This window comes from Scophthalmus maximus, chromosome 14 (genome assembly GCF_022379125.1).
Source record: "Scophthalmus maximus strain ysfricsl-2021 chromosome 14, ASM2237912v1, whole genome shotgun sequence".
NCBI lineage: Eukaryota > Metazoa > Chordata > Actinopteri > Pleuronectiformes > Scophthalmidae > Scophthalmus > Scophthalmus maximus.
In genome coordinates this window covers 19,622,825-19,644,071 of record NC_061528.1, presented here as the reverse complement: position 1 = coordinate 19,644,071, position 21,247 = coordinate 19,622,825, and the positions used below count along the sequence as shown (strand labels likewise).

Here is a 21,247-nt window from a genome sequence, read left to right as displayed (position 1 = left end):
TACGACAACTGCTACTACACATGCTCACATATTGATTATGATGAGGCAATGAGAGCACCTGAGTAATAACTAGGGAATGGGAAATTCGCATGAAAAAATCCCCAACATTTTGAATTAATATGTCATTAAATTTATTATTATATAAAAATAGGTTCAAACACAGCAGCAAACAACAGCTTAGGTAGAGATTTTTTACACTGGGAATCAGCATCTCATCGAAAAAACAGTTAAATGCTGCATTTGTTCTTACACACGATCAAAATTATACCAAATATAAAAATCTTGATTTTCTTCTCAGAACTTAAAAACAAGACATGCATGGTTCCAATCAGTGCATCTCATCTCAACAGACTAAAATAAATCACAACAGAGTGAACTAATTTTGACATAGATTCAGCTAGAGCTCAGCAAATACATCAAAGTAGTCTCTCATTGGAGACAAAAGGCTTGTCTGTCCTAAGTATTCAAACAAAGCTGCAAACAAATTTCTGAAAAAAACTGCGCAGCAACAGTCCATCACTCATCGACAATGTTCAGCAGACCACTCAGCTTCAGACTACAGGCCAGCTCTTCCTCTTGGCTTGCAAGTATCTGTCGCTTGAGTTCCTTCATTCGCCATGCCATAGACACAGGACTGGTTTTAGGCCAGTCTGCTTTCTTTGACAGGTCGTCAGGTTCCTGAGTAGACAATGAACATGCATGATTACTGCAATATGTACTTGCAAATTAAATCTATTATTATTTCATCCACATGTTTTTTTTAACATAAAAAAAGTGCTTTAAGATCAGTAAGTTCAGCCAAACAATTTTCTCTTTACAAAGCGTGCTTACAAAAAACCCACAGTGAATCAATGAAGGATAGTGTGGTCGTACCTGCGCAAGTGTGGCATCTCTAATCTTGGCTTTGGGGGAGTGAATTATGGTTTTGGGCATGGACAACAGCATGGAGGATGGAATGAAGAGAGGTGTGGACAAGTGGTCCAAGGGGTCACCATCCAGCCAACGTTGAAGCTGCTCCATGCTCCTGTGGCAAGATATAGTGGTGTGAGTTAGACACATATAGTAGATTATTTCTGGCAAATAAGAAGTGCAATGGAAATGAAATATAAAAAAACAACAACTCTAATTCTGTCTCAAAGTTTAGCCATTTAAGATACGATTATTCTGTTCTCAGTCATGTACCCCTGCCCTTTCAATACTGTTGATAAGCAAAATGGCGAATTCGATTAGCATCACACATGACAGCATAGCCGTTGCTGTACCTTTTGCTCTCTGCCTTCTCCTTCTCTAAATTCTGGAGGACTTTGTGGGCCAGCAGCTCTTGTGTTGTGGGAATGTGTGTGATGTCCTGTGGGGCCGCAGAGGCCTCGAATGGCTCAGCCAAACTGTGGAACAACCTCTGTCTCAGGGACAGACTGGAGGGTGTGGCACAGGCAGCTGCACTTGCCCTGGAGATAGAAAGACAGGGTAAGGATGAAGGAGCGAGACAGGGACAGAGGTTTAGAAAAAGTGATTGGCAAAGGAGATGTGGGTGTAATAGATATCAGTTACTGTACTTGACAACAACTAAATCTTATTAAAATGATAAATGTTGCGGCAGTAACTTCAACTGAGGAATTTAATACCCTCTCTCTTCCTGCTGCTGCTTCTCCCTGTGTGTCTGTCTAATGGCCCTGGTCCATCCTTCAGGAGGCTGGAAATCCTTCATGGCCTTTGAGGGGCAGTAAACCAGGATCTCCCCATCCTCTGTCACAGCGTCTGCAACAACAAAACAAACAAACAGTAGCATATTGTAATATCAGCTAAACACAATCTGTAGGTACAGGTAGAACATGTTTGTTGATTCTTGATCTACACCACAGTTAAATCACTTTCCACAAGAATGCCCTCACCTTCACAGGCAAGCGGTCCAGGTATCTGCCAGTCTTTCAGCTTGTGGTCTATGCAAATCACCAGCACGCCATCCCAAGGGATCTGACTATAGACTGGAAAAGCACTCTCATCTCCATTGTCCCAGCTTCCATTGGTTACCTTGGATCTGGGGGTCCAGGTACAGTGACCCTTTAGCCTAACCCTTTCCAGAAGGTTTTCCAGTCTGGACATTAGAAGAGGCTGACTGTGACGTGAGACTGGGATCTGAGCCGCGTAACAAAAGATGGAGGAGCAGAGTTCAGACCATGAGTCTAGAGAAAGGGAAAGATGAGTGAGCGCAAGAGGTTTATTGTTTTCATTAGTACAAATGATGATTATTGCACATTCATACAAACTAAAATACAAATTGCACTTCTTGCAAACAAAATTGATACACTAAAGTAATATATTTTACTGACCGGTGGCAGAAAGCTGCTCCCACTGTGGCAGCTGCAAGCTGAGGATGGCTTTACGTAACCAGGCCAGGTGCTGAGCCGAGTTCCAGCCCAGATGAGGAACAAAGTCTTGGGTCTCAGGCAGGCAGAACTCGCCTGGCGGCCATGAGAATTTGCAGAGATCCTGGGACGACACTGTGTCAGCAATGTGAGCCAGGATAGCGTTGTACAGTTGGATGACAGGAGTGGGGTCCTGGGAAGGAAGATGTGCGGTTGCTCGTTCCTGCCGATGGCCGTGAACTCTGGGAGTAAACTCACAACTCAAACTGGCCTCTACAAGCTGCACCAGGGTCTGGCAGGAGAGGGGGAAGGATGGTGGAGCACGGGCCAGCAGCCAACGCATGGCGTGGCTTAGCTAGAGACAGACAAACAGGACAGGTGGGAGAAAAGAGGGAGAACTTTAATAGGCCATAAAGAATTAGAAATATCTGTAATGGGTGAAGAGCGCAACATCTCAAAGTTTATTTTGAATAAACTTCGGGTGTGAGCTGGCAGCACCAGAGAAGCGATCAGCAGAAAAGGCAAGAGCTGCAAGAATGGAAGAGCGAGATGAAAGAGAGGGAGCTTGCTAAGGTATGGATCAAGGAGGCGAGCAAGTTGAATGTGCGACCTCACCATTAAGAATACGATGGAAAAGGGAAGAAAAGGAAACCGAAGAGAAGGAGACTTAAGATATACTCAAGACAGGAGAACAGAGGAGACAGAGAAAGAGAAGAGAAAGAAAAAAGTGAATGAAGGAGAGAAAAGAACACGCTGGAGCAGACAAAGAAGGAGAGAAGTAAAATCCTTTCTCCCTTCCTAAACCCTCTCACCCCTTTGCTTTTCAGCCCTACCTCTGTGCATGTGCATGTGTATTACCTGTTGAGATCCCTGGATGTCACTTGTGGTCTCTGGTATGAAGAAGAATGTGTACTCTGATATCAAGCCTTCCTTGACCAGTGTGTGTAGCATCAGGGCTAAAACACAAGGCACCAGGAGAAGAATAAGTCCTATTTCACATTTTTTGCACAAATGAATACAGCTACTGTTTCATTAAGAATGGACTGACATGCCTCACTGAATATCTAAAGTTATTTTTCTACTTATGAACATTATTTTAATCCGAGAGTATATCAACCATACACACATTAAGTCATTATTACTGTTGAATACCTTCTTCAAGTTTCTGTGTTTCACCATCGCCACCCTCAGGTCCTGGCACCAGAAGGACCAGGGGCAGTGGGCAGTGCCAGGTGCTGGCTTGCTGTAGCTGTTTTAGCTGAAGCAACGCTGACAGCAGAGGGACATCCTTCTCGTCGGGCCCTGGCTCCATGGCAGGGAGCAAAATGATCAGAGCCCCTGTCCCATGGAGCTTACAGCTCTCCTCCATTTTAGACAAGCCGTCTTCAGTCAGTGGACCTCGGGAAGCCTGGGACACAACATGGAGAGAGGTGGAAAAACTATATATATATATTTACAATACAATACAGTATATTTTATATACTGAGATAATATCATTATTATATAAAAAGAGTAGATACGTAGAAACAGTTGTACTATTGTATCAATGTGGGTTATTAAAGAGATAAGATTAATTCATACAATCTGACCCCACTGTATCATAGTGCATCTATCGTGATTGATAGCTCTGCTGACGAATACACGTTTGATTTGAGATAAAATAACAGATAGTACAGCACAAGTACAAGTTTCAGCTTTAATCAGAGCAAGATTATGTCAGTATAGAAAGAACTTGGGAAGATAAACAATAATAATAAGTAATTGGACACTTGCTTGTGACACAATGCTTGTGAAAGGATTCCCCACAAGAATCAAACCAGTTAAACTTCAAAAAGGGCCAGGCTGCAAAATGAAACTAGAGTTCTTAGTTCTATGAACTGATGAATCAAAATTCAACCTCTATCATAATGATGAAAAGAGGAAATTGTGGAGTAAGAAGGAAGGAAACAGCCAACACATCAAACATCTCCCACACTTCAAATGGAATGTTCTGAAGCTACCTCTCCAAATAATTACTGTCTAGAGCATATAGTTTCCTTTAACAAAAGTTTATTTATATCTTAGAATTTTTACCCTTTATATATATTTTCTAATTACCCTTTTACTCTTATTACTATTTATTGCACACTTGCCTTTGTAGCACAAGAGTGCTGCACATACTGAATGAGCACATGACAGATAAAAGGGTTACCCAAAATTCGAAGCTCTGTAATGTCCTTCACATGTATCCACAATCTTACCCGAGATGAGCCCTGTTGAATACACATCGTCTCAAAAACATTCAAACATGGATCTCTAATTTTTTCACTTGACAGCAGCCACCCATATAAGCTGCTGTCTGATCTTACCTTGACGCTGATGTGGACTTTGTGAGTGTGTTGTCCTTTCTCCTGCAGTGTGTTGATGACACACAGGTTCTGCAGTGTGCCAACCGGCTGCTGCTCCTCCTCCACCTCCGACGCCTTGTCTCCACCAAGTTTCACCTCCAGCCAGTCTGACAGAATCCTGATACAAAAGACAGAGAGGTCACACTTAGTGAAAGGTTTGGTAAACACCGAGTGTGCCGCCATCACAAATGAGTCTAATTTAAATATCTGCTGTTGCTGTGCTGACCCTTTGTCGTACTGCATAGCACCTGCCTACCTGTCTGCCAGGCTGGCTACACTCTCGTGGTCGCTGGGTAAGAGGAGAGCAAGTTTCCAGAAGATTCGCTCAGGTGCATCAGGGAAGGTATCTGCCACCAGCGCCGGCAAGTCGAGCGGCGCCCACACGATCTCACTGAGAACCACATCAACACGAGGTCAAATTGCTGCTTAGTGACCACAGACTAAATAAATACTGTTCAACTGGAGACTTACTCAAGCAGCTGTTGATAGTAGTAGTGGACTCTCATCTGGTGGATTGCTTCTTGCCTCATTTTTAACAACCTTAACGAGATACAAAACATTTACTGGAGTGGTAAAGTGACATTCATTTCAAAGACAGTGGAGTAAAAACAACAAGGATTTAGCCATATATAAGGTACTGCAAAATCTAACCATCTAATCAAACGTCATGTACTGTAAATTACACTTTTTCAGTAGACTTCATGTTGTTGAAATACCTGGTGCTAGAGAGGGCTAGGGTGCCGGCATTACCCAGGTTGACCAGACCTCGGGCCAGGTCTGACATGGGGGGCGGTGCAGGTGCACTGGGAGCCAGAGCCTTGAGCTTGAATCGAGGGTCCACACAGCAAGGAGCTGCTGGGAAACCCCTCATCTGTCTCTTCAGCTGCCGACGGACTGCGACCACATCACGCCACCTGGCGGTACAGTTGAGAGGGGGGGAAAAGTTTACAGATTTAGTAACGGCAGCAGAGTTGCAATGGTTTACTTGTGTCAGTTCAACTGGTTGATATCGGCAAGGAAACCTCTGGGCTTCGTTTTGGCGTTTTGTGTAAAGCAATTATTTGACCGGATTTCCAGATTTTCTTTGTTTTCCTACCTTTTGATGTAATTGTGGATACGCTGGAGCTCAACGTCAAGGATTTCTTCAACCATCAGAGCAATATCTGCTTTCAGCGTCTCTTCAACTAGACTGGTGCAGACCTGCTCCGTGCATTTAGCAACACGCTCTGCTTTCTCATTCACTGACTGCCTAAAAGGGGTCACAAACAAATAAAATTTTAATTCCTTAGAACACACAAAAACTGAGTATTTTATTATCATTATAAAGGATTTGTGTTAAACTATGTAACATCTGGTTTTATTCATTAATAAATTGTTTTTTATATTTTTTATGCAGTGGGTCAAATGAGGCTCAGAGCTGGTGGTGAACCAACACTTTAAGGAAAAACACATTATTTTATTCTTTTTAATTTCATCCCATAAAGTTCTTTATGCGTTCCTCAATTTTTCAACCTTGAAGCACATGTGCTCCTTAGTAAAAGCAAGAGCATGGATTATTCATATTGAATGTAAAAATGTTTACTGGATCTCAGAGGTGCAGGTTTCCTTGATGGTCTCATCTAAAACTTCATAGATGATTTCCGTGCAAAAAGAGAAGCTGAACTGGGTCAGGAAAGCCTCGTGCTCCTGCTTCCTCCTGGTACAGACAGAAAGTAAAAATGACATTTGGGTGAATTATGGGTGAGTACTTGCCCTACTTAACCTACTCTGGTGGTCACAGACTGAATGCAAGGCTTTGTCTGCTTAAATAAACATAAAATAAAAAACTAACAGCTAACAAAGGTTAATTTGTATTCAGGGGCACAAGATTTGTTCGCCTTTCTTAAACAAGCTGAGGGTAGAAATTACTGGTGTGCTATAATCAACATGCTGTTCTCAACTGTCAGCAGACCAACCTGGCTTCTTCAAGCTTGTGTTTCTCTTCAGCAACACGCTCCTGTTCCACATGGATCTCTGTGGAGGACACCTCCTGCAGCATCTGTCCCAACACCTCACTCACCAATGAGGCTACCTGCATGCTGCTTTCACTGCAGAGCCAAAGAGTAAATATGACAGCAAGTCAGGTCATCTGTATAAAATAAAGTTTAAATCTCCACTGGCTTCACAGACAAATTAAAAATACTAAAGAAGTGGGTTAGGATGGTATTCATTCAAAGGTATGTTATTTGAACGTATGCACAAGGAAAGCAGGTACTGAAGATGGACAGATGATAAATCATCAGAACTTACACAAGAGCTATTGTGGCGTAGCAGGCACCAACATCGGCTATCTCCCTCACTGCTGCTGTGACCACCTCTTCAATCACAACGTCTAGTTCAGCCATTATGTCCTGCAGGTACAACAAAGCCAGTCACAATTACTCTTGCAGTCAGACTCTGCTCTTTTATTTATTTTTTTGAATATATTTTGACTTCATTATTTCTACCCCAAAATATCGGTAGTACTTAGCTTCTTTTACATTTTCAGGAGTAATACGTTTTCAGGTTTCAAGGGCCAACACGAGGAGCCATTTATTTTGACCGGACAATGTCACACCCTTATTGAAGTAGTGTCAAAATGCTTAAATTCCACCAGCGCTAGGCGTGTCTAAATTCTCTTGTTTGGATGATATATTGTCCCAGAAATGATTGCAATAAAAGATACAAGTCATTTCAAGACCATTTTCCACTGAATCATGTGAGCTTGCCGTATAGGTCTACTGGTCATTACTTGCTAGTCACTGCTTTTCTCGCTGCTGAGAGAAATGTTACCCCCACGGAGATTGTGAGATGGTTGTGGAGGGAAAAAAAAGAATATTCAAATAAAAATATAGACATATTTTAGACTGGGAATTGTTTTCTATAAAAAAATTGTCTGTGCCAGTAATACCGTCTGATTTAGAATAGAGGCTATTGAGTGTATTTGTGAGATACAAAGTCTGTCTGGCAGCTCAGGGGAAGAAAGAAAATCACAGGTTCCTTACGACCCATTTGTGCTTAAAATTTAAATGTAATGTGATTCTATGTCTCCACATCTCTACAGCACAAAGGGCTTAAAACTCACTCATTAAGATTAAGTCTCTTAAATTGAATGTCTCAGGAGTACATTTCTCCATGTGCCCACAGGCGTAAAAGGTTCAGACAATCAAGGCTTAGTATCAGTATTTAGATCTATTACTTAGGTCAAAGTACAAGTAAAATTTACTTTGAGTATGACTTTCTGAGTGTTATATTAATACATTGAACTACTGGATTATTATCATAGGTTCATTCATGTGTAAACAGCACTTCAATGCAAGATGAGTTGAACTGATATTAACTACTTGTCCTGAGTGGTTTCATCTACAACAGTGCATCATATTTAAGAAGCTTTTTAGATGTTTTAAAAAAAATCTTAATCTGCAAATTGACAACAGTTATAAAAAAAGTTGAAGTGTAAAAAGTCTTAAATCAATAAAAATGAATTATTTTATCACCAACTTTACAGATATACAAGGATCAGAGGAAAAAAGATTACATTAACTACAGTCCAAGCAATTCAGTGTGAATGAATTCATTCTAAAAGTAGGATGTCTATGTGGAGGATAGGAGAGAAAGAGCAGAGTGATCTTCCCCACCTCGTTGCTGTACACTGGCCGAGGTATGGGCGGAGGAGACGTTGATTTGACAGGCTGAGGTTGAGGTATCGGCTGGAAAGGCTGCTGGCTGTTTGCTGGCTGGGCTGAGCCGTAATGCGATTCGCCCGGCTCATCTGTAACAGCTGGAGGCAGCCCAAACTCAGAGGGGGTGTCCAGAAGTGACGCGACCTGTGGCGGAGACTCAACGCTGGGTGATGCCTTAACCTCCAGATTGGCAGCAAGAGCTGAGATAATGAAGACAATCAAGGCATTTTATTCCTCATGAACGCATACAGTTGCACAATGTGGCATTAAAAGGGTCAGATAAAAGGTGAAAAACTTTATTTCACTTCAACTCTATACTTTTTCCAACTCTGCAAACAAACAATGGTGTCATGCATGTGGCTGCTTTGACAGAGGCATGTACTGTTAGAGAAGCACACGTGTAAAACAGAAACAGTACCTCTGAAGTGGCTTGAAGCAGTCTCAGCCTGAGGGGCCTCTCCGCGGAACTTGTTATGGTAGTCAAAGCTGCAGACAGGGGTGTGCTGGGGAGGGTTAGGGAGCAGGCCTCCGTTCACCACCTCACCAATCAACACCATTTTCTTTGCGAGGATGGCCTCAGATTTCTTCTGGGACAGAGGCAGCTCGGGCTCCTGATATGATGTCCGACTCAGCTCAACCATACTGTGGACAAAACGGCATTTGTTTTTAACTTGATCGATACCACCGACTTGTGATTTTTAACTCTACTGAGGCGTTTATGCTTTTGGTTCTGTCTTTCAGTCAAATGTAGCCAGTTTAATATGTTGTAATTCTGACCTTCTCTTCTATTCCTTCATGCTTCCTTGAATTGCTCACGTGAGCTACACATGGCGCCGCAATCTCAAGGTATTACAAGGTTGATAACAAACTGTGGATTTGAAAATGTGATCCACCCTTGTGTATATTCAGTTTCTGATCTAATGGGTATCAATTATTCTGTTGATACAGTATCAGTATCATTTCAGTTTTGAGTATTGTTTCGTATTGAGTAGAGCCCGACCAATTTGGATGTATGGGGGCCAATGCAGATATTAGGGAGTAAAACATTTCTGATACAGATATAGGGGTCGATATACTGTTTGGTTTTTTTTTTAAATGGCAATGATTCCAACGATGTAGTTTTCAAAACCCTTAAGACAAATAAATGTAATTGAGGCTTGATATTTTACAATTTCACCATGAAATGTGTCATAAATAACTATAAATATAAAGAAAACACAAATACAGACAAATATATTGAACTTGAATTTAACAAAACAAACAAGATTTTAACAAAAAATATAAATGTACAATTTTACAAATGTACAAATTTTTCTGCAGTTAATCAGTAAGTAAAATAAGTTTTAGGCTCATATCGGCAAACATAAACACTGATATCTATATATCTGTGAAAGGCTCATATCAGCAAATATTAATCGGCAAACACATGCATTGATTGGGAAGGGGCTTTTAGTATGTAGTACCGTGATGCTAAATTTGGTATTAGTATAATGTCAAAATGATGGTATTATAACAAGACTAGCATGATAGAGCTAATGTCAGGAATTGTTTAATTACATAATTAAAATAAACCCTCTGTCAGACCTCGACAAGACACTTACCCATCACTGACATTAAGGCCATACTGCTGGATGAAGTCAGTCGCTTCTGCAGTGTTGCGGATCATCAACATCCGAGTTATGTCCTCAATTGGAAACGCAGTCGACCGCGGACCCACGGTGTGGGCGATGTTCAGGGTCTTCAAGGCCTTAGCTCTTACCTGCGCACACACGCACAAAAACAAAGGGAGTAAAGCAAGAGGACGGACGTGCTGAACAAAACATTCTATCTGGACCTGCTCCATCATGTGACATTTTCAAACACCTGTATGTGATGGCAACAGTCACAAACAATCACCATATGTAAAAGAGCAGACCCTTTTCTCACAAACCACATTTCAGTTGAATAAAACCTGAAAATCCATAAAGCTGCCATGATGAGTTAATTGCTTGGTTAGCGAGTCAACAGAAAATTAATATGCAACTATTCCGAGCTCCTCAGATTTGACAGTTTGCTGACGACCCAGATTTTTATGATTGTTAAGCGAGAAATCTTTGGTTAAAACGACCTAATTAAAGCCATGACGAGACTAGACCATATAGAGACGAAAACATCAGCAGGCTGCAACTTGCCAGGCAGGACAAAAAACCTGGACTGGATTTCAGTGCTAACCGGCACAAACTTTCCAGCCTTCCCCGACCCCACCACCCTCTCACTGTGCCAACCTTGCGCTCCTCAACACCCGATCACTCAACAATAAAGCCCCTGCCCTCCATGAACTAACTCTCCTCCACGACAGTTATCATCATTTACTGGCCACCTAAACCAAATCCCACCTTCCTCTCTGATTTCACTGAGCTACTCCCACTAGCCTCATCCCTCTCTCACTTAACCCTCATCTCACCCAAGGATCTCACAAAACATCTCAACTCCTCTTTGTCTACCTCCCTCAACCTTTTGGGGGAGGGAGACAAAAACACAAAACAAAAACTGTCTTCTGGCCACCAACTTGAACTACTCACAAAGAAAACATCACCACCAAGAAGGCTACAAACTCCACCTCATTGGCTATAAAGATGCCCTCATCGTGGCCAAGTCTGCTTACCTCTCCACCATCTTCACTGACCCCTACTAAAAGCCAAGAACCTTCTCTCCATTTAGCAACCTCCAAAAGCCTAGGACCGACACCCTCCCTACATCTACTTGGGATCTATGCGACTCATTCCTCCTGCATCCAACCCCACAGCAGCTACCATGCCCCCACTTCTCACCATCTCTCTGTACCTCCCTACCCCTCTTACCCACTGCCGCCTCTCCCAGTTTGACCCAGTTACCCCTCCTGAAATCTCCAAACTAATCAGCTCCTCCAAACCAACCACCTGCCCCCTTGAACCCCTCCCCACTCCCCTGCTCTTGCATCCCCGTCCTGTGCCCCTACCTCACTAACCTCTTCAACTCCTCACTGTCCCATTCCCTCTGCCTTTAAAACTGCTGCCGTCACCCATATCCTAAAGAAACCTGGTCTTAATCCCTCTTCCCTTAATAACTGCTGCCCAATCTCCAACTTCCCCTTCCTTTCTGAAACCCTGGAACACAGTCGCCACACAACTTCAATCCCATCTCCACACCAACAACCTATTTAAACCCCTCCAATCTGGTTGTCGCCCCCTTCATAGCACAGAAACCCCTCCTTCAAAGTCCTCAACGACCTCCTCACCTCTGCTGATACCGGTTCCCTCAACATCCTCATCCTCCTCGACCTGAGTGCAGCCTTTGATACCATGAGCCATGACATCCCTACAACCACAGTTACACAAGGCCACCCCCAAGGCTCTGTACTCAGCCCCCTCCTCTTCATCATCTACATCCTCCCCCCTCCGCCACTTCAACCTAGACTTCCACTGCTACGCCGATGACATCCAGATCTACCTCAGCACCAAATCCCCCCACAACCCTTCCCCTTCTCCCACATCGACTCCTGCATGTCAGCAATAAAGACCTGCAACATAACTTCCTCAAACTCAACAGCGATAAAAACATATCTCCTCCTCATAGACTCCAAATCCACACTCGGCAAAATCAACAACCCACACTCACCATCAACGGCACCATTGTCCTGCTCCATCAATAGACTCCAGCTGGTCCACAACGCAGCTGCTCGACTCATCACTCACACCAAATCCTGGCATCACATCACCCCAATCTTAAAAGAGCTTCACTGGCTCCCTGTCGCACAGCGATCACTTTCAAAGTCCTGGTCCTCACCTTCAAAGCCCTCCACCATCTTGCTCCGCCATATCTCACTGACTCCTCTCCCCCTACCAACCCACACGGCCCCTCAGATCCGCCTCTGCCAGTCTTCCCTCCACCCATAAAAGCAACCTCTGCAGTTTTGGGGACAGAGCCTTCTCCAGGGCAGCTCCCAGACTATGGAACTCCCTCCCCTAAGAGATCCGCGACTCTGAGTCCCTCACCACCTTCCAGTCACGTCTTAAAACTCATCTCTTCTCCTCTGCCTATCCATAGAACCCCCCCTCCCATCAATCTTTGTGCTTTGTTTGTTGTTTTGTTCTGTAAAGCGACTTTGAGTCCCTGAAAAGCGCAATATAAATATAATGTATTATTATTTATTATCAGGGCTCGAGCGCCGGCAGCCAGGAGGTTGTCAAAAGTTCTTTTGTAATCTCAATGATTATTAGGGCCAGAGTGCCGACAGCCTGGAGGCTGGCGAAGGCTCTATTGTAATCGCAATGATTATTATTTTTGTGATAAAAGAATGGGTATTTTGAGGGGCTAAACGTGCTCTGATTTGGATGAGACTTTCACCCAAAATTCCCGACGAAAATGTACATCCTTTAAGCTGTTCGCGAGTGGGCGGGGCAAAATGGCTCGACATCGCCCCCAAACTTCAGTCTGGGAATTGCGCTTATCCCACACGTACAGAATTTTGGAGGCAGATGTATCATGTCAAGACATACAAAGAAAGTCTATTGGCGCTATACCCTATAACCAACAGGAAGCCGGACATTTTTTTTCAAAGTATTATTTTTGTCATCTAGGCCATTTCAAATTTCGATGTGCCAGCATGAAGCATCAGACTGTCATAACTCGACCATATGTGGTCATATCTTTACCAAATTTCTCAGGAATGATAACAGTCCTGCATTCAACACATTTGCATGTCAATATTGACCCATGGATATAGCGCCACCTACTGGCAACAGGAAGTTACCTTGCCTCGCAGGTTCACCAGATTCACCTCAAATCTGGTCTGCTAAGTTATGAGACGTTGATGATGTTATGTCATAAAATGTTTGACGATGTAATGAACGCTGTTGCCGTGGCGACGCATTGTTCGCCATCAAATATAAATATGTGTTTTAGGGACTTGGGATGCTTAGTAGCTCACGATACTTGGCAGACATGTCCAGAGTGGCAATTCCTGATGTCCCAAATTACATTTTAGTAAAATTCAGTCAAAATGGCTCAATAGCTCCCGCTACAACATTTCAAAGTCACAGCCGCTACCTTTAAATTTGATTTAGATGGAAGAAATTTGGTAAGCACCTGTCTCATGTCACGAGAACTTGGAATTAACTGTGCAAATTCTGGGAAATTGACACACATTACAAACGATGAGTAGTTTCATCTGATATGGCTTTTGGGCTTGTGTATTGCAAAATGGCTCCATAGCGCCTCCTAGAAATTTTCAGAAATCAAGCCCCTCCTTACTGTTTCACCTACACGTATGAATTTTTTAGGGGCACCTGTATCATCTCCAGCATTGAAAAAAGTTATCTTGGTGCCATGACCTAAACCAAACAGGAAGTTGGCAATTTTGAATTGAGGACACGGGGAAGTTAAATTTACACATCCGACTTGCGACACACCCCGGATTGCATGTGCGTGAGGGCCCGCATATCGCCGCTTGCAGCTTTAATTATTATTATGACTGTGGTCTCTTTGTTACATTTTCTGTCATAAGAAATATGTAACAAAAGAATAGTTGATGAAACTATTTTTTGGTTGCAGCCCAACTAACTAATTTAGTTCATTTTCATCTCATCCTCTGCGACTGGTATAGATTTAACATTGAAAATCATAAGGGACAGTGATTTTAACCCGGATTCAACTCATCAGTGTACATGATGAAAAGAATAAGCTCTAATATAATATAATGTTCAGGAACAGAGTCATGTTAAGGAGACAGTTCATGATTTTCTCCATCTCATTCACTAGTAAAAGAGTTGGTGACCTGATTGAAGTATCTGTGGAGGAGGCAACTGGCGAGGTAGGAGGCTCCTTTCACCAGCTTGAAGAAGCGCACAAAGTTGTTGCTGTTGACTGCAGCGAATGCATGAACTGCAAATTTCACTTCAGGCGAGTTACGCACATCATCACGGAATTGCTGCACCTCGCTGTGAGGACATAAAGCGTGAGGAAATGTTTCATTAGTATTACACAAAATATGCCCTGAACACATAAGTCCCAGGATCTGTATGAAATCATTCTCAATTCCTCTATAGCAGAGGGGTAGACTCACTTAACACATTTTTTTTGAACATTTATTGTTATTTTGAATAAATCGTTTAATGCTATGTGTGCGTTTCCATGACTGACCGCAGGATGTCACCATCGTTAAGCCTCAGCAGCACGCTGTACTGGCGGAACTCTGCCTCCCGGGGGCAGTAGGTTTGACGTGTAGCCAGGTCCTGGTACATTTCTTTGAGACTCTGCAGGCACTTTGTCATGTTCTCGTTGTTGATCTTGGAGTCGAATGATGACATATGCTCCTCACAGAGGTGGTGGGCACAGTGCACGTGGAAGCGTGTGCACTTTTCAATCAGAGACACTGTGTGTGGGCAGCACAGGTGCTGCTGGGTGATGTCCTGTGGGCATGACAGAGGATTGAAGCAGTTTCCAATACATGTCCTATAAAGTGTTAAGATCATGTCACAACTGGACCCACGAAGTGTGTTGGCGCAATGGGTTTGCTGTTGTGTGTAAGAAATTGTTTGTGAAACTACACCTTTTGGTTTTCAGACATCAGAATTATATAAGCACAACACACTACAAGCATTACTACAACTACAACTTTCCCCAAAAAAGATGTTTCTGGAGTTAATGCTTTTTGAGCCTCATGTGACTTTGTAATGTAGAAACGTATTATTTAAACCCTGTAAAACCCTGTGCAAACAATGCAGCACACACGCATGGAAAAACACCTTCACTGCAGAAAAAACATTTTTTGGGACACTGATCGCTTAAATAAAAAAAAAGTAAAAAAAAAAAGTCATGAAGTATGATGAATTGCATTCAACAGCTGGAATAGGTAACCGCACAGTGCAGCAACAGGAAGATTTTGGATGGACTAGTTTAACATTTTTATGGTGAACAAATAGCGCTAACACATTAACTTGGAGTTGGGTGTGAAGAGCAGCAGGGCTGTTTTTATATTAATATGAGACCATCACAGTATAGATTTGTGTAGGTAAATTTGTGTAAAAACAGGTTGTTTTTTTCATTCACACAAATTCTATTTTATTACAGAGAATATTTGAAAAGGGCAGCTGATCTGAAGCAGGGCTTTACCTTACGGATCCCACGGGTCCTGTTCCAGACAAAGTCATACCAGTCGCGGTAGTTGTCATGGCCCTGGTCCAAGATCTGAGTCACCAGATAGTCCATGGTCATGCTGAGCACAGGCAGGGGGCGCAACTCATGTGGCAGGGGCTCCTCCTGGTCGGCTGATGAGCGACTGTATTCCTTGATGGCTGCCCTGTGATCCACCTAGTTGTGGACAGGTGGTGAGTTTTTTGGGTTTTTTTTCGTCTACGGTGTCCCTCCTGAACCAAGAAGCTAATTTGCAAAAGCCCCAATTGTCTTTATCCTTTAAGCTACAACATTTATTTAATATATTCCATATGCCTGGAAAACAGTTATACCAACAATATGATATTACCAATAACCAACAAATAATAAATGCTAGAGTAATTTAAAAAAAATTATGTCTTTCTATATTTTTGCCTTCCTTAGTTGACAGGGAGTATAATAAGTGACCTAGGCTGTAAAAAACCTGCTCAAAGGAATCTGAGAATACCAGAGACATGATGTAACATCTAACTGGACTGTCTCAGCTGAACATTCCTCAGTCAAAATGTGAAACATAAGCCTTAAAGTCGTTACCATCTCGGTGTCTGGAATGACCTCGAATATGCTGAGCTGGTTCCGTGTCTCTCTCATGTACCGCTCCTTCTCTGGACACATGTCAGGACACGTCCCCACAAACACCTTAGACAGGTCCAGGTCCGTTCGCTTGGGCCGACCTGTGCAGACATAATATGCACACACATTGAATGACTCCCATGTAGAGTTTCAAAGGCATGAAAATTTAACATCACGGTTATAGTGACCAAAATTATCACGGTTATCAGGATTATCGAGGTATTTTTAAAATATGATGAACTGTTCCAAAAGATACATAAACCTTTCAAAAGAACGGCGTTCTTTTTTTCTTGAAAAAGAAAAGGCACGTGTAAGAGACCTACTGCGGCTGCATTGCATACACAAAAATCCTATCTCGTGCAGAGATGTGCCAGTTTGATTCTGCTTTACAACATAACCACCATGAAATAATGAGATTTGAAATAAAACAAAACAGTTTTATTTTCAATATTCTGATTCAATTATCTGTCCTCACTGACGCTGCTCCCTCTCTGCATTCACTCTACTCGCTCGACCACGGGCTCTCTCTGAAACTGAAACTGAAAGAAGGTTCTGCGCTGAACCTCAAAAACATATAGCTCTCACTGATTCTTTCTGCAAAATAAAAAGCACCGCTCCCAAGCGTGACTCGGATCCACAACTGACGTTGCATGCTGCGTGTAGGACTATTGCTAACTGAGCTGGACAGTATTTACTAGGGTAATCTACGGTGGTAATCAACCGCGTTTTAATAATTAAAATTTGGAAAAGTAAAACTAACTCTGGAATTTCACCATGGTTTACCGTGAAATCGGTAACCGTTTCATCCCTACTCCTGTGTTTCAAAGCCATGTTTAAGGCTGCATTAGACTGATGCGAGGAGTAGCTTCACCTTGACGTAGGATCTTGTCTCTCTGCTCCAGGAGGCGGTACTTGTCCTCGGCGTTCTCTGCCAACTGGCCAATGAGGGGGAGGAGGGAAGACGGGAAAGGGTGCTCTGTGCTCTGGGACTCTGTGCTGCTCTGTCTCTGGAATTCAGCGTCTAACTGCAGAGACTTGGCAGATGTTGTCTTTTTCACTGGAGAGCTGAAACAGAAGTACATATGTAGGAATATCACAGCACGACAGCAACTTTTTCACCTATTTAAAAGGCGTCAATTTGTACATGAAAGCTCACAATAAACACTTTCATACCTGTGGCTGAAGGCCATGCTGCTGCTGACTGCGGGAGCTCTGAGTTGAGTTCTTCTGAAAGGGGAGGAAGCAGCCCTGGATTCTGGGTCCTTCATGCTTTCTGCCTCTGCTTTTTTTGCTGCAGGTCTGCTTCCCTTCTCCTCTGGACCTGATACACAAAGAAAAACAAACAAAGAAACAACACGAGTCAATATTTTAAATTGAAGCAAGGAATAAAAAGTGAAATGAAATAAATTGCTCAAGACTCAATAACAAGTCCTTTTTTTCTAGTTACTTATGATTATGATTCTCGGGCTATACTGTACCTCTACATAGTTATATCAATCCAGGAGAACAGAGACTGTTGACTGCTGGCAATATTTTTTATATTAATTGAGCTTTTATACAAATATGTAGTATTTACTCTGCTTCTTTCTCTGCCACAAGATCAGGAGTTCATGTCGATGCAGGACTTTGCCTTTCTTCTTGGCCTTTGCTGCAGATGCCTGAAAGAAAAAGGAAATAAAAAATATACAAATATACATCAACATGTTTGGCCTGCTTTTGTTTTTCTTATATTATAAACAAGCCTCAAGTTTACTTTAAACTGAGCTCCAGTGACACAGTAGGTAATGCCACAAACCAAACATGCTAAGATGTGTTTTATAAAGCTTGTTCAAGTTTAAAAAAAATAGGAAAAGAGCCCTATCTCAACAGTTAACTAGTATTAAAAACAGTGCTCCACTCTAGCTGTAATACCGTTCTTCTAACAAATAGCTGGTGCATAGCTGACACTAAAGGTGACACTAAAATTATAAAATTACAGTTTCAAATTAAGTGTGCTAGCAAAACAAAGCTTTCTGAAGAATAGAAATCATTAACTGACAGTTTTGAGGAGGCCAGATCACTCAAGATAGCCAGATTATTGTGAACGTACTTTAATGAGCACAAGCAGAATAAATTTAACTCACGTGGTCATCAAAGTGTACAAAGGCCAGGTTCTTGCCAGGCCGACAAAACACCTTAGATACTCTGCCGAACCGAGCAAAGTGCTTCTCGATTGTGTCCTTTTTGTTGAGGCCTGGAGGAACATTCCTGCACTGGATGGAGGTGCAGTCAGTCGGAGACATGCCGCCGAGGCTCTCCGAGCTCTCCCTACGGATGCCACGTTTCACAGGGGTGACGGCTTCGAGCTGCGGGTCAGCGGCTTTTGCTGAATCTAGACAAGGATAAGGGGTAATAGGCAGACAACAGGATAAGCATTTTTTAATAGTAATCTGCTGATATAATTGATTTGAAGATATGTACTTGAAATTCAGCAAGATAAAGATTCTTCATCAAAACCAAAAACTATTCTTTGAAGAGGAGGGTAACGAAATAAATATATATTAATTAATGTTGCCCACAAATAATTACCAAAACAAAAATTGATATTAAATTAATATTAAATTTAACAATTCTTTAATCAGGTGTGGAGAACTTCCAGCTACCCTTGCTGCTTCAGCAAAGAAAAGAAAAAATACTGATAAACTGGTCAATCAAAGGCAAATTTAAGTTTAAGATTTTGTAATGGTTGTTTCTCAGTTGTGCTCCCAGGCACCAGAAATCTATAAGCACACCTTGTTGCAAAAGGTAGATAAAAACAGAGTGTGTATGATTTGCAGAGCTCACCTGACTCCTCAGCTTTTTCCAGCACATCTCTGGTGAGGGCTTGTACAGTGGGTGGTGTAGAAGCCAGGTTGTCATCCTGACCTTGGACATCTTCCTTCTCCGTCTCCTCCCACTTCACTGCCTGGTGCGGGGTCTCCTTTGTGGCCTCTTGCCTTACTGGGTAAGTGCCCTCTCTACGAAGACCACTTAGTGCCCTACCGAATAAGCCTCTCGGAGGGCCCTGGGACCTCATTAGGGGCCTCTTTGAGGGGTGTCTTGGTGAATCTGATTCTGCTGGAACATCCTCCTCAGTGGCAGGCTTCTCTGTGCTGGCTACCACTGGATCCTCCTTGCGCTTGGTGCCTTTGCTAAATCTTGCAAATACATCCGTATCCCCTAGGGTCTCAAGATTGTTCCTTTTTTCATCTGTGCTGGCCTCTGTTTGGCCTTTGGTGTCACCAAAGGCTGAGCACTGACCAAAACTGGTTCCGCCAAAAAGGGTTGTTGTCTTGGTCTGGGGGGCCGTAACTGAAAAGCTAAAACAAGATGGGGTTGTGGGCTGTGTGGTGGCTTCCTTAATGGTGCTTGAGCTGGAAGGAGGGGCTGGCTGGGAAAAGGTGAACTGCGGAGTGTTTGTAGGACCGCTGCTACTGTTAGTTGTTAGTGGATTGTTTTGAGCAGAGATAGAGGCGGCTGCAGCTGGCTGTGAGAAGCTGAAGCCCAGTGGCCCAGACTTAGCATTGGTCAACAGAGAGAAGCCAGTGGTCGTGATACTGGAGTGTGTCTGATTCCCACTACCACCAAACGGTGAGCTGGACATGGATGTAGTTTGAGGGTTGGTAGGCTCAGGGCTGGCACTGAAGATGGGTTTGAAAAGTGCCTCATTGGCCGGCTTGAAACTGAATTCAGAAGTACCAAATTCTTTGCTCTGGGTCACACTCTGACCTGTGCCAAATACAGTGGTGGTGACAATGGTCGACGATGGCTGTCCAAACGCAGACTGTCCAAATGGAAGTGGCTGAGGTTGCCCTAAGGCATAGGTGGATCCAGAAGCCATCTGGGACTTTCCAAATCCAGAGGGCTGTTGGCCAAACCCTAGGGCCTGTTGGGTAAATCCTGGTGCCTGCCCAAATGCAGAAGTCTGACCGAATGCAGGTGTCTGCCCAAAGACTGAACTCTGGTTCGGTCCACTAGTCTGACCGAAAGCTGGTCCTGTGCCTCTCCCGAACCCTGAGCTACTCATTCCTGCTGAAAGTTGTCCAAACGCTGGAGCTTGTCTCATTGTAGGAAGCAAGGGAGGCTGTGCAGACGACTGTCCAAAGGCTGGGGCCTGTCCAAACATGGTGTTTCCGTGAGGTGAGGGCTGATTTAAGAGAGACGGCTGATTTAAGAGTGACGGCTGTCCAAACGCTGATGAGTGAAAAAAACCCATAGTCTGTGGCTGATTGTTGGAACTTTGCTGTCCAAATGGTTGAAACAAGCCAGTCTTCATGGTGTTGCTTGGGGCTTGGAAAGCTCCACCTTGTGGACTGCCAAACGGATTGGACGGATTCATGGCGCAAATATCAGCCGCCGATTAAACCTTGGTTATTCGTTGGAGATGTTTCTCATCCACACAGTAGATCAGAGCGGACCTGTCTCCCAAGCTTCCGGGTTTAAGACACTTTGTGAAAGTTAACAAAATCCGAGGGATGATAGGAATGAATACAAATACATGGATTTGCCACTAGCTTAAGCTAACACGAAAAACACTGTTTCCATTAACGTTAGCAAAGCGGATTATTTTACCCTTAATGACGGTGTATTGACAGACTTTAGAAAATAGGGCGACCGACTGTTTTTTTTTTTAAAGGTCAACATACAACACTTATGCTAAAAGAATCTCACCTTTGAGTTTGCTGTGTCGAATGTTTGGTTCAGATCAAAGACATTTTCAGTTCCGGTGGTCCGACCGTTGTCTTGGTCCGCTCTCAATGCAAAACTCCTCTCCGCGATTGCCAACGTTGCGGCCGTTTCGTTCCTCGAAAAGGGTTTGAACCGACAAATCGACCACTTTATGTTTTTTAATGGTACATTATCATATCCAAACAACCAAGAGAAAACTCACACAGTCGGTTTTAGGCAACTTATCTCAATAAAGCCACGGTGTGTCACCTTGAATTCTGCCTGCTCGGAACGGTTGAACGTCGGTCGCGGCTAACGCAAAGCTAACCAACAGTTCTCCTAA

At 43.1% G+C, this 21,247-nt stretch overlaps 1 protein-coding gene across 1 annotated transcript; it reads right to left on the bottom strand.

The window, feature by feature from the left end:
- Window positions 1-114: 114 nt before the first annotated feature.
- LOC118282750 (minichromosome maintenance complex component 3 associated protein) lies at window positions 115-21,048 on the bottom strand. The gene is made up of 29 exons (XM_035604103.2): window positions 20,908-21,048; window positions 19,042-20,683; window positions 18,342-18,589; window positions 17,795-17,876; window positions 17,392-17,539; window positions 17,090-17,283; window positions 16,180-16,319; window positions 15,586-15,783; window positions 14,614-14,882; window positions 14,249-14,411; window positions 10,056-10,213; window positions 8,873-9,096; window positions 8,410-8,654; window positions 7,043-7,143; window positions 6,709-6,840; window positions 6,336-6,449; window positions 5,850-6,002; window positions 5,470-5,667; window positions 5,225-5,293; window positions 5,010-5,144; window positions 4,715-4,871; window positions 3,519-3,774; window positions 3,225-3,322; window positions 2,331-2,721; window positions 1,893-2,183; window positions 1,626-1,758; window positions 1,263-1,448; window positions 874-1,024; window positions 115-678 (listed from the first exon to the last, which is right to left on the bottom strand). The coding sequence occupies exons 2-29, from the start codon at window positions 20,573-20,575 to the stop codon at window positions 517-519; spliced, it is 6,330 nt and encodes a 2,109-aa protein (XP_035459996.1). The 5' UTR covers window positions 20,576-20,683; window positions 20,908-21,048; the 3' UTR covers window positions 115-516.
- Window positions 21,049-21,247: the final 199 nt, after the last annotated feature.

What these genes read in the sequence shown, in the direction of transcription:
- LOC118282750 (XM_035604103.2), bottom strand. Translation starts at nt 20,575, where the DNA reads ATGAATCCGTCCAATCCGTTTGGCAGTCCACAAGGTGGAGCTTTCCAA. An exon ending in AGACAAGATCCTACGTCAAG is followed by an intron (nt 16,320 to 17,089) that starts GTGAAGCTACTC and finishes ATGTCTGCACAG; the next exon opens with GTCGGCCCAAGCGAACGGAC. An exon ending in TACGCCACAATAGCTCTTGT is followed by an intron (nt 6,841 to 7,042) that starts GTAAGTTCTGAT and finishes TTGGCTCTGCAG; the next exon opens with TGAAAGCAGCATGCAGGTAG.